The 13,779-nt window shown below is 31.0% G+C and overlaps 1 protein-coding gene across 1 annotated transcript in view; it reads left to right on the forward strand.

Moving 5' to 3' along the window:
• LOC134697791 (uncharacterized) overlaps window positions 1-13,779 on the forward strand; it is an 82,036-nt gene that overhangs the window by 1,811 nt on the left and 66,446 nt on the right. Inside the window, exons 2-5 of the mRNA XM_063560077.1 lie at window positions 3,431-3,560; window positions 4,826-4,927; window positions 8,119-8,226; window positions 11,160-11,337. Coding sequence (XP_063416147.1) covers window positions 3,486-3,560; window positions 4,826-4,927; window positions 8,119-8,226; window positions 11,160-11,337 — 463 coding nt within the window. The 5' untranslated portion in view covers window positions 3,431-3,485. The remainder of the gene's footprint in view (window positions 1-3,430; window positions 3,561-4,825; window positions 4,928-8,118; window positions 8,227-11,159; window positions 11,338-13,779) is intronic.

The raw sequence follows: 13,779 nt of genomic DNA on the forward strand, positions 1-13,779 counted from the left end.
GGCCTCAGGCTCAGTGGCAGTGGCAGTAAAATCCTTCGACTTTCTTACAAAAAATAATCTTAATTTTGCTTAAATGTATGAATGGGATTAGGGCTAGGGCGAACACGTATGAATTAAAGTTCGATGACCGTGTTAAAATCAATAACGGACATCCAGGTACTTGTGAACTTGAGATTGTGTGATAATCAAGGTAAATTCGTTCAGCCATAAACAGCTCGATCGACATCATTAGATAAATTAGAAACTGCATGCCATGACGGTTGCTACAAAATAGTGTGATATTTTTACATATTACTCTTGGAATTCCCTTTGTTAGATGGGGGATCTTGGGTAGTTTAAAATGTTATGCTGTACATTTTTTACCAATCCAATGGAATAAGGTAAATGACTTATTATTTAGCTCATTTTGAGATTTTTATAACACTGTGTTATAGAAATCTCAGGCTCATTGAACTCTATGACCTATAAACATGATACACATGCTGTTTATTTGTTGAAAATAATGAATGAACACAGAAATGGTAAAATATACAATAAATACTGCAAACGTGGAATAATTAAGTGATTTTTAATTATAAAGATGCATGTTGTAGGGAAAATAATTTATATAGTATTGAGTATTTTTTCAGAAACATGTATATCTGTATCTGAATCGTTACCTCGAAGGTACCAATACTTATAGATTATCGTTGATTATCTCAACGAGATTGATTTTCTGGCTTGAGCAGGTACAGCGAAAGTGAGAAAAGCAATCGAGTTGAGATGACCAATGATAATCTGTTTATCGCTATTTTACCTATGACGACGTTGTCAATTTCAATGTCAATTTCGTTAGCAATGCCACGTAGCCTCCTTAGTTTCTAGTGATAATTTTTCCATCTCTAGCTACATGTAGAAGCATGATATGAAAATTATCACAAAAAAAGATCAAAGGAAAAATGCACAAAATAGCGATAATGGCTTTTACTCAATGGGAGAGAGAGCGGCTATTGATGGCGTTGTTTTGAAGCTCTCAACTGACTTGGCGCACACTACTGCTTTTTCCAGTTGGTTTCAATGAATCACAGTCTTGACAAAGAATGAGTTCTTAAATTGTTCAGTTTTACAGTTTGTAGTATCAATTGCCTTTGAGTTGTTTTTTTAAAACTGAGTTGGTAACTATGTTTGTGCCCTCAAAGTCTACAAAGCGTGTCTGTTTCAATGTCCTTTTAGTTTTGGTATAATAGTATTGTAAAAGTAGTTAAGGTGAAAAATTTGGAGATAACTGAGGGGCGTAAAGGAGGACTATCTGCACGGAAGAATGTGAAATAAAATTGCCATTTCACAATGAACATGATGAACGAACAGTTGCACATTGATCTTTTTACTGATTTTCACGAAACACAGTGAATAATGAACCTTTTTCATTGCTGCAGGTGAAATAAAAATGGCAAAACATATGTTGCAGGAAAATAATCCTTTACCACCCTCATAACTGTGTTATAGTATAAGCTTGTCTTACATATAATATAGGTATTACAGTTGCAAATTATGTTTATAACTATCTATATTGTATATAGTGAAGCTCAGCCTACATGTAATTAAGTAAAAAAATATTTGCAACACAGTTACAATATTTGATGATCAATTCAATAGACTTTTGAAATGAATTCCTATCTATAAAATTAGTTAAATTAATGTCAGATAGGGTAAGATTTTAGGTTTAGGATAGTTTAAAAATGCTCTATATTAAAGGGATAGGACCCCTAAAGTAAAAGAAGGCAAATTAATTGAATTAGATTCTTTATAGGTTGGATCATTCAATTGTTTTAGGAATTTTGCTCACATATGTAATCATTTCATTTGATCTCTATTTTAAAATTATATGGGGGAGGGGGTCCAACACATGCTATTTACATGATATAGTCATGATAGTACACATGTAAGTGGTGGGGATTCCAACCATATTTCCCCATACAAAAGTGTTAGTTGTCCAACCTCAGAACACCTCCTGATTCTGAACCTACCCTTTATCAGAACTGATTATATCAAGATTGTTTAAAAGGGTTTGGTTGATGAATTCAATGAATGGTTTCATCTTGGTTCATGATGGCCATCATGCATATACATGTGTATATGGTATCAATCTAATTCAATCACTATCACTTTTCAAGAGTCCATCAATCTAATCAATTATAATTATATGCATTTTGTTCTTGTTTTTATAGGGCATGATCATAACTCTTTGTTTAAGAGTTGATTAATTACCTGATTTTTGTGACAAAAATGTCGGTTATTGATTTGGGGATGCTCGGCGGGCGGGCAGGCGGCAATCAAATTTTGTCCGTGCATTAACTCATGAACCATTCAACGGCGATTTTGACTTTTACCGTTCAGGAGTTATGGTTCTTGAAAGATTGAAAAATGGCGTTTCCAGTCGTGTCCGTGCATTTACACATGAACTGTTCTACCAAAGCTTCCCAAATTTTAATATGTTGTTACTGGTGACAAAATGGAGGTCAAGTTCAATAATGACGATTTTGACTTTTACTGTTCAGTAGTTATGGTTCTTGAAAGATCGTAAAATGGTGTTTTCATTCAAGGTGTTGCATTTACTCATGAACCATTCAATTTAAGCTTTTCAAATTTTAATATGTTGATACTGATGACAAAATGGAGGTCAAATTTGATATTGACGATATTCACTTTCACCATTCATCAGTAATGGTTCTTGTGATATTGCCAGGACTCAAATAAATCCGGTTTGCTGTCGTTGTGACAGCCTCTTGTTCCATTCAAGCTATACATTTTCTTAATTTCATCTCGTCTATCAAAAACTATTTTCATATATATAAATTTGTAATCAGGAAGAAATCATATAATGTAATCTTCAAGTAATCTAAAAGTAATCATGATTACACCTGTTTTTTGCAAGTAATCGATTACATTACGATTACTTGTAATCAGAAATGGCATGATTACTGATTACATAGGATTACACTGTAAAATGTAATCGATTCAACTGATTATGATTACTGATTACGATTACCCCATGCCTGGCTATAAAAGGCCCGTAAATAACAGTGAAAATCAATATAAACAAGAAAACTAACGGCCGAATTTATGTTCCAAAAAAATAACAAATATGTTACACATAAACAAGTGACAAACACTGAATTACAGGCTCCTGACTTGGGACAGGCACATACATACAGAATGTGGCAGGGTTATACAATGTACATGTGAGTGGGATCCCAACCTTCCCCTACATGCCCTAACCTGGAAATGTATATCGCTCTTTACAGATCATAGATTTTGTAATATATGTATTTTTTAAAACTTTCTGTCAACCATTATTTTCATGTACATGTATGTATTGGAATATGCACTTTTATCATGTTTATAATATATAAATATATATATACATGTATAAAACTGTATTTGTTGACAGATGATGGAGATTTGAATTATACAATACAATTTGTACATGTGTCCGGTAATTTAAGATGGCAGACTGTCTGAGTGTGGCTGAAGCCAACACATCTTTACACAGTGGGCGAATTGCTCTTGGAGATTTAAAGGTGAGTGAAATGATATTGTTATTTCATCTTATCGACCTTCCCTATGCATATATCACCATGTTCAGTCGCTCAGTAATTCTTGTATCACAGCTTTGAGATGAGAGCAGGCAATATCAGCCAGGTCTCAATGTGAGAGGAAAGTTATCAGTGACATCACAATGTGAGAGGACATGTTATCAAGCTTGCTTTCGTCAAGAGTAAAACTGTATTAGGGCGTGGAAAACAACCAGTAATAGAATGATAAACAGATATTTGGGTTTTCTACACATTTTTTACATTTATAGAGACTGCTTATAATCTTATATTGATTGACAATACACTTCCCAAATACAAGGTGATAGAAAGTGCCTTTGTATAGCCAACAGTCTCACCTGAATCTGAACTCTTAGCGAACAAATTAACTGATCCCTGGGGTTCTGTAACCCCACCCTTTTCAAACAATTTAGATTTTGAAAAAATATGCCTCCATATATTGCATAGCTAAAAAATGTTAACTTTCCCATATGATATTGGTTAGGTTTAGTATTAAAGTAGCTCCCACCCCCCTGTGTAAAATAGGCACACCTCCTTATTTGGAGTAAAACAATAAAAATAGTTCCACCACCGCAATAGGATAGAATATTATTCCACCAATATATTTACACTTTAAGCATTATGTATACAGTTCACAGTTTTAATTACTATAATTGCAGAAATTATTTGATTTGAAAGAAGTAATTTTCCAAATGTCATCTTTGGCAATTTGGGCATCTCTTTTCTTTTATTGGACAAGTTTAGAAACACTTCCTGAACTACGGTATCCTTTCTTGAAAAAAACTCCAGTTTAAAGAATGTTTGCAGTTATGAAGGTATATTAATGAGGCCCCTCATGGGGGGGTCCTAGTAATCACATAATCACAATTTTTTTGCCAATATAATCACATAATCATTAAATATTTGCTTATCTTTAGTAATCAAATAATCATAAACTAAAAATACAGTCCTAGGTAATCAAATAATCATGAAATATTTGGCTTAATAATCAAATAATCATTAAAAAAACGGCCAAGTAATCACATAATCGAAAACCCCATTAGGGCCCTCATTAATTAGTTCTTCCACATAAGCTTTTTCAGGATATTGTATGTATATACATGTAGCATGTGTAGACAGCCTCCAAGTTTGATTTAATTACAATGTAATTACAACCCCCTTTATTTCAAATCGTTCACCAAGTATAAAAGTATGTTATACATATTCATTGTTTGAAATAATTTCATTTACAGAAATTTTTAGAGAAGGCAACCTATGTACCATCAAAATTAGAATTTTGCAAAAATGCCTATAGTAATGATGCTGTTCTTTATCTCCACCAGTCAGGAAAGAGGGTAAATATGATACAATTATTAGGTAATTAAAAAAAAAAGGACAATTTCAACACTGCATGGAAACTATTGATATAAAAAAGACAAAATGGTATGATTGCCAAGGAGACAACTCTCCACAAGAGACCAAATTACACAGAAATTAACAATTATAGGTCACTTTACGGCCTTCCACAATGAGCAAAGCCCATCCTGCATAGTCAGCTATAATAGGTCCTGACATGACAAATACAATTCAAACGAGAAAACTAACAGCCTAATACAAAATACAAATTTGTAACACATAAACAAACTGCAACCACTAAATGACAGGCTCCTGACTTGGGACAGGCAAATACATACAGAATGTGGTGGGGTTAAACATGTTAGCAGGATCCTAATCCTCTCCTAACCTCAGATAGTGGTGTAACGGAACATCATAAGAACAAACTTTAAAAATCAGTTGAAAAAGATAACAAATCAGATGGATAAAAATACAAATTTTACAAATACAACTGGACATGGCCAGGTACTTGTACATCCCAACGACATAAAGACACTAAGTACAGATCTGAGGGTACTGACAGTTATTGACAGCTAGTGTAAAGCCACTTACAACTAATAATAAAATCATGCATCTAAGAGTAGACTATCAGTCAGTACAAATCCAATATCCAATTGTTTAACTGTAAAGACTTTATAAAAAGTCAGAGAAAAACAAAACCTTGTGCATTTTGATGGTTTTTATATATAACCGCAAAATTTTTGCGGTCATATATTGGTATCACGTTGTTGTCGTCTGAAGACGGATAGTTTTGGAATAATAACTTTAGTATAAGTGAATAGAAATGAATAAAATTTTAACACAATGTTAATTACCACAAAAGGAAGCTTGGGATTGATTTTGGGGGTTATGGTCTTAAGGTTTAGGAACAAGGGGCCCAACACAAGCATTTATCTAGTTTCAGGACAATAAGATGTGTATAAGTATTTCAATTGCTCTAAAATTGTACCAAAATATTTAATGATATAAGTAGAAGGTTGAGATTTATTTTAAGGGTTATGGGGCAAACAGTCATGGAATAAAGGGTAAAAAAGGGGCCAAAAACAAGCATTTTTGTAGTTTCAAGTCTGTAAAAGTGTATATATCTTTCTGAAATTATACCACAAGACTCCATACTACTAAGGGATGGTTAGGATTGACTTTGGGGGTTATTGCTCAAAGCCTTTATGAATTAGGAATTAGGGGCAAAAAAGAGGAAAACAAGTTTTATTTTTTTTGTTAAAGGATAGTTAAGACAATTTAAAAGCAGTGTAAGGGAGGTAATCCAAAAGTAATATTTGAACTACTTCACATTACTTTTAAATATGTGTATTTGAAATTTGCCAAGAAATATAACTTCAGTATTTATAAACTCCATTGGATATTTGACAAAAACTTCAGTATAATAAACTTCATTGGAAATTTGCCAATAACTTAAGTATAATTGGAAAATTGATATTAATGATAGCATAATTGGAAATTTGCCAATAACTTAAGTATTAGTAAATATAAATTTTTGATAAACACTAAGTTTGAAAACACAAAAAGGAAGATTTGGATTGATTTGGGGGTTATTGTGCCTTTGGTTTAGGAATAATAGGTGTAAAAGGGGCACAAATAAGCCTTCTTGACTCAATCTGTTTATGAATTAGGGGAAAAAGGGTTTCATGGTAAATGGACAATTACTTTAGCTTTGATTCTTTATGTTGGTACTCTTTGCTATTTTTAGCTAGTTCTAGTAGAAAATTTTTAAAACTGTTTCTAGAAAATTATTATTGTCTTGAGATCATTAGTTGAAAATTTATTTTTAGAAGTTACAATTAATTAATATTAACAATGACTATGTCATTTTATATTTTAATATTTTATGATGAATTTATATGAGTAGTTATTGTTGCAAACTCCATTAGAAATTTAAATTGAGATTATTTTTGAAATAAGGGAAAGGGGTAGGTGAATAAAAAATAAGGGGGGGGGGGTACAATTTTTCAGATTTCAGAAATTGAAAAGAAAATTTCTTCAAATATTTGTTTTCAGACGATTATTATTCAACAGCATATTGTGTATTGCTCAATAGCAAAAAAAAATTGTTAAGTTTATTAGACCACATTATTCTGTGTCAGAAACCTATGCTGTGTCCACTATTAAATCACAATCCAAATTCAGAGCTATATCAAGCTTGAATGTAGTGTCGATACTTGCACCAACTGTTCAGGGTTCGACCTCTGCGGTTGTATAAAGCTGCTCTGCAGAGCATCTGGTTTTAGTCATGTGATAAACTAACATTTTCCTGTTTATAAAGGTGTACAAATCTTTCTTAAAGTTCTTAAAGAAAGTTTACAAGCTAATACTGCTTGAATCGATAATTAATAAAAAGTACATGTATTATTTATATTACAGGGTATGTTGTTTTGCAATTTATACTGTAAATTCATATATATTTTCCTAGATATAATGTTCATGGATTGTTTTTTTGTAGATATTTGATTTCATAATTTTGCAAAATAGATTTAGGAAGATGTGGTGTGAGTGCCGATGAGACAATTCTCCATCCAAAATAACAATTTATAAAAGTCTGCATACAAGCATGTAGAATAAGTACTTTATTGAACTTTAAATTCATGTATTATTCTTAGCCATGAAATTAACAAAATATCTTATCCCACAAATAATCATTCAGCCAAGGTCTATGTTCTATTTTGTAATTTCCTCTAGATCTTTTAAATATTTAAAATCAGGAATAAGACTAATATTTGAATGCCCCATTTATTGGCTTGATGTTTTCTGATCTGTGCCTACTTCCTTTCATCCCACTTCAGGTTAAACTTTTTGGTCAAGGTAGATTTTGATGGAAGATTAAGTTGAAGTCTAATCAACTTGAAACTTAATACACACATGCATGCATATATATATATTCCCTATGATATGTATGATCTTTCTAATTTCAATTGCCAAAATACATTGGTACCTAAGTAAGCGACCTGGGATACTTATGTATTTATGTAGCAGGAAATGATTGAATAAAATATTTGTTATCGTTAAAAAAAATATTTAAAAAAAAATAAAAATGCCAAATTATATTTATGACCCCAATTCTACTGTCCACTGAACATAGAAAATGAAGTGCGAGTGAGGCATCCGTGTACTATGGACACATTCTTGTTTATTTCAGAAATTTGTGAATCTCACAGACTTACATCTACAAGGATGCACTCAGATTACAAATGCTGGTATTAAATGGCTGGCAAAGTTATTGGCAGAGGCAAAAAATTGCAAATCAGTAAGTGGGTTTATAAAATATTTGTACACTCTCATCTAAGTAATTGGTATCTAGTTAAAAAAAAACTGGTTTAGTTAGACAAATTAATGCTATATATATATAATTTAATTTTGGATGTAATGCGTCTTCTGATTGGCTGACGTTATTTTGTTATGAGCCCATAGACATAATTTAGTCATGTGACGGTGAGGTCATCAACGTTTTTTTCATGGTTTTCTACGGTTTATATGGAATTTAGAATTAAATTATAAGAAATGACTGTAATATTTTTTCTGTCTATTTGAAATAACATAAAAAATGTGGTGCACACTGTTAAATAACCCGCTACGGGCGTTATTCAGTGTGCACCAAATTTTTTATGTTATTTCTTCATAGACAGAAAAAATATTACAGTCATTCCTGAAAAAGATGCCAACAGTTACGATTTTTCCACATTTGTTATGAATTTGTAACCAAAATTACACTGTTACTATTAACAGTCTATTGGTTTGTTGTTTCTTTGACACATTTCCCATTTCCTTTCTCAATTTTATTTGTTATAGATTTTGATCACTACCTGTCCAGAACAGTTCCCTGTTTAGGAAGAATTTGATCACTGTGATGCCTCATCTTTGGTCATTGCGACAATTCATCTTTTCTCATTGTGTCCCTTCATCTTTGGTCATTGTGACTCATGTTATTCAACATTACCATAGCAATATTCATGTTTTTCAATAGTTAGATAGCAATATTCATGTTTTTCAATAGTAAGATAGCATTACTCATGTTATTCAATAGTTAGATAGCAATACTCATGCTATTCAATAGTTAGATAGCAATACTGAATGTTATTCAATAGTCATGATAGTTAGATAGCAATACTCATGTTATTGAACATTCCCATAGCAATACTTATGTTATTCAACATTACCATAGCAATATTCATGTTATTCAATAGCTAGATAGCAATATTCATTTTATTCAATAGTTAGATAGCAATATTCATGTTATTCAATAGTCAGATAGCAATACTTATGTTATTGAACATTCCCATAGCAATACTTATGCTATTCAATATTCATGCTATTCAATATTAAGATAGCAATACTCATGTTTTTAAACCAGTATAATTACAGTATATCTACCTTTAGCGCAAACACATTTATACACAAAAACAGCTGTTCCAAAGACCAAGTTATTTGTACTGCCAGTTATTCTCAAGTTTTTACATCAAAATCCCCAGTTTACGTAGGCCAAGATTCAGATACAATATATTTATCTCTATTCTGCAGCAAAAAAAGAAATCAGTCCATTTCAGTTTATTTTCATGGTAAAATTTCATTAAACAAAAATTCCATGAAAAAGCCATTTGGCATGGCAAGGAATCAAGGTGACGTCACAAGTATTTTTCTGTAAACAAATAATCAAAGGTAAATACTGGGAGATTTAAAGCTTCTTGTACGCCTCAGAACAAATAAAATAACATTGGAAGAAAACATATAAGTGAAAAATGTGATTAAAAAAAAATCATTGAATTGTATAATATTTTAAATAATACTAATATTATAAAAATTGGGTTTAAAAACCGAACAGCCAAAACAGTATCATATGTAAAGGGCTTTCACGGTTAACAAAATTTCCAAATTTTTCCTATAAGAATCGAAATAATTCATGGCAGCCGTAGGTTTGATTTCATTTAACCATGGGTTGGGCATTCATATTCATATTTGACCCCTCGCTAACACTCAGGGTAAAATAATCGAATATAATTGCCCAAACTATGGTAAAATGAAAACAAATCTACAGCTGCCATGAATTATTTCTTAATTAAGATCTCAATACTCATGTTATTCAACATTAAGATCTTAATACTCATGTTATTCAACATTACCATAGCATTACTCTGACATCTTATTTAACATCTCCATTGCAATACTCTTGTTATTCAACATGACCGTAGCATTACTCTGACATCTTATTTAACATCTCCATTGCAATACTCTTGTTATTCAACATGACCAAAGCAATACTTATGTTATTCAACATTAAGACAGCAATACTCATGTTATTCAACATAACAATAAGAATAATCATGCTATTCAACATTACCATAGCAATATTATGTTATTCAGTCTTAAGATAGCAATATTCATGTTATTCAACATTTCCATAGCAATATTATGTTATTCAACAACTTTGAATAGCAATACTCATGTTATTCAATGTTAAGATAGCAATACTCATGTTATTCAATGTTAAGATAGCAATACTCATGTTATTCAGCATTAAGATAGCAATACTCATGTTATTCACATTATCATAGCAATACCCATGTTATTCAATGTTGAGATAGCAATACTCATGTTATTTAGCATTAAGATAGCAATACTCATGTTATTTAAATTTAAAATAGCAATACTCATGTTATTCAATATTACCATAGCAATACTGATGTTATTCAACATTAACATAGCAATACTCATGTTATTCAACATTACCATAGCCATACTCATGTTATTTAACATTACAATATCAATACTCATGTTATTCAACATTACCATAGCAATACTCATGTTATTCAACATTACTATAGCAATACTCATGTTATTCAACATTACCATAGCCATACTCATGTTATTCAACATAAAAACTTACAGATTTACTTATAATACTCTATGGATGTGTAATAAAAATTTAAAAAATGTGCATGCAAGTATAAGTTTAGTATGTATGCATACATGTACATGGGTTCAATAATTTCGATAACACTAAAATTTCAAAGATAAGTGCATTGATAAGTACTCTAATATTACTTAAACATACACCTATTGGTAAAGTAGTTGGAACATATTTATTTGTACAGAAATTTTGAGGCATTATGAAGATGTTTTTTTTCAAAAATCCCTGCTGGTTTTCCTTATATTCTTTAGCTGTTCTTTTATTTTTACAAACAGATATATTTAGATGGGTGTCTTCAGCTGACAGACGATGATGTGGCTTTACTTCTGGCAGCTGCACCTAAGGTGACATTGGTCTCGCTGACAGGAGTCTCCATCAGACATATAAGTCATCCAGCAGTCAAAACTTTTCTGATCAATGGATGTCCTATACTAACTGGAGAAGAAAATCTTGGTAAGAATGATTTTAGAATGAATAACAATACAATATATGACGGATAGTTACATATTTACCATCCTGAAGGACAGCAATGTCGAATGACAGGAATTTAGAATTATTTGTTATCATTAATTACTTGTAAAAAACCTTGCAAAGGTGTGGCAAAAATTATATATGAGATAACCATAAAAAACAATTCTAAAAAAGGCAAGCACTGAGGAAAATAATTGATTAGCTTTGAATAAATGAAAGTCCAATTATTTTTTTTAATTTTAGCTTTTATTGAAGTTGAGTTGGCAACAGTCATAGTGATGATAAGATTGATTCCGGCCTCTCCATTTCTGAAAGCTAAAAAAGTTCATTTAATCTTATGCCTCAAGAGATAGCCTTGTTCTGTATAATAATTGATAATTGAGATAATCTGTATTTTAAAATTATTACCATGGTTATCTCAATGTATTAATACTTCAATACTTAAAGAGCTATATGACTAAAAAGAACATTAAAAGAATAGCCATATCTCCTTAAATGTAGTTTAGTTTAGTTAAAAACTTACATTTCAGAACAATTTTATCATTGTGTGAGTAATTTTTCATTAAATTAACATAATATTACACGTGTATCATGTAAGATAAAAGATAGTGTGTGTAGTTGTTGATATTTTGCTAGTGTTTGCATGCCTTATATCTTGTCTGAAAATGCATGGTTTTGCAAGGATTGAATATAGCCTCGTATTAAATGCAATATTAGTACTTTTTGTTAGTTAAAAATTTTGAACAAGAAAGAGGAAAACTAAGATTAATCTTATAACACATATAGTATAACTATTAAACAATCTGTAATTCAGTAGTTGTCTTTCGTTTATATGTTACATTTTTGTTTTTCGTCCATTTTATGTATACAAATTAGGTTGTTAGTTTCTCGTTTGAATTGTTTTACATTGTCCTTTTGGGACCTTTTATAGCTGACTATGCATTACGGGCTTTGCTCATTGTTGAGTCTGTCCCGGTGACATGTAGTTGTTAATGTCTCGTGGACAGTTGTCTCATTGGCAATCATACCACATCTTCTTTTTTTATATTGTTTTAGTGATGATGGTAGGAATAGCCTTTATGATCATGTGTTAAATAATAAGACTAGTTGTAACTAACTCTGTAAAATCAGCTAAACGTTTTAATTACGCTGTATTGTTGAAGGAATATTTAGCTTCTGAATGATCAAAGTTATTGTTTGTCATACTGCTATATAACCAGTGTAATTATTTCTGATAAAATGGTTGGTTCAAATTTTTTGAAATTTTTATATTTTTGTCAAAGGATCAAAGTCCATGATATGTCAAAATTTTATGAAAATTAAACAAGCCAAATTACTTTAAGTGAAGGTGTTTGGTACCACCTTAAATTCAACCACATATTTACTGTTACAGTGAAAAGGAACCTCATCGGGACTTAGGAATTTGTTCAGTCTTGGCCGATGATAGGTTTCATCAGGTTCACAACACACATAATTTGATATGACAGTGCTTACGAACATGTTTGGTTTATATAGGTTTTCGGTTTATACAGGATTGGGTTTAGTCAGGTACTGTACTAGTAATGTGATACCCCCCATTCCTACCCTAATTTTGTATAAACTTGAATTGATATAACAACATTGGTGATAAATCACCTGTTTTAGATGATGATTGTGTTTTAAATTTTGGTTATCTCCAAAATAGAGTTCAACTACTGTAAACCATCTTGTTTTCACAGATACTTTTTTTTCAGGTTTAGCCCTTTTAGCCCAATTTGTGGCGATTTAATTTTGTGATTTTCAAATTAACTTCGTGTAATTAGTAAATAAAGACCCAAATTTGAATTTTACATAACAATTTATATTCACGTTTGTTTTCTTCACCCAAAAGTCACAAAAAAATAGTTGGTTAACAGTATTTTGGGCTGTTAATTGTAGTATGTTATATTTATTTGCTGTGGCAAAGGAATTTGAATGTATAATTATAAAATTGGTAAAAATTAAGTGCACACAGTGGTCAGGGTAACAGTTACTATGCTGTGAATTCAGAAATTATTGCAATGTTTTTATTATTGCGAGAAATGCAACAGGGTTTTAATTGCAATAATTTAAACTCTCATTATGAAATTTTTATACGAATAAAACGGGAATTTGCTCAATATTACAAATATTAAAATTTATTTTAATTTAAAATGACCAAATCGCAATAATAATTGCATACAACATTTTTTGGATTTATATCAAATAGAATATTATTGTCAATTCCAAAAAAATTATTAATAAATAAATTTGGTGTATTTACTGTCTTCTGATTGGTTAAAAGAATTAGCTTTATTTTCAATGTTATCAATTTGTATGGCGACACGCCCACTCTTACGTTGTGTATTCATACGCAAACATCTGTGTACGTTGTTATTCGTATTAATGTACATCTTTGAGCCTTAT

This window comes from Mytilus trossulus, chromosome 14 (assembly GCF_036588685.1).
Source record: "Mytilus trossulus isolate FHL-02 chromosome 14, PNRI_Mtr1.1.1.hap1, whole genome shotgun sequence".
Lineage (NCBI taxonomy): Eukaryota > Metazoa > Mollusca > Bivalvia > Mytilida > Mytilidae > Mytilus > Mytilus trossulus.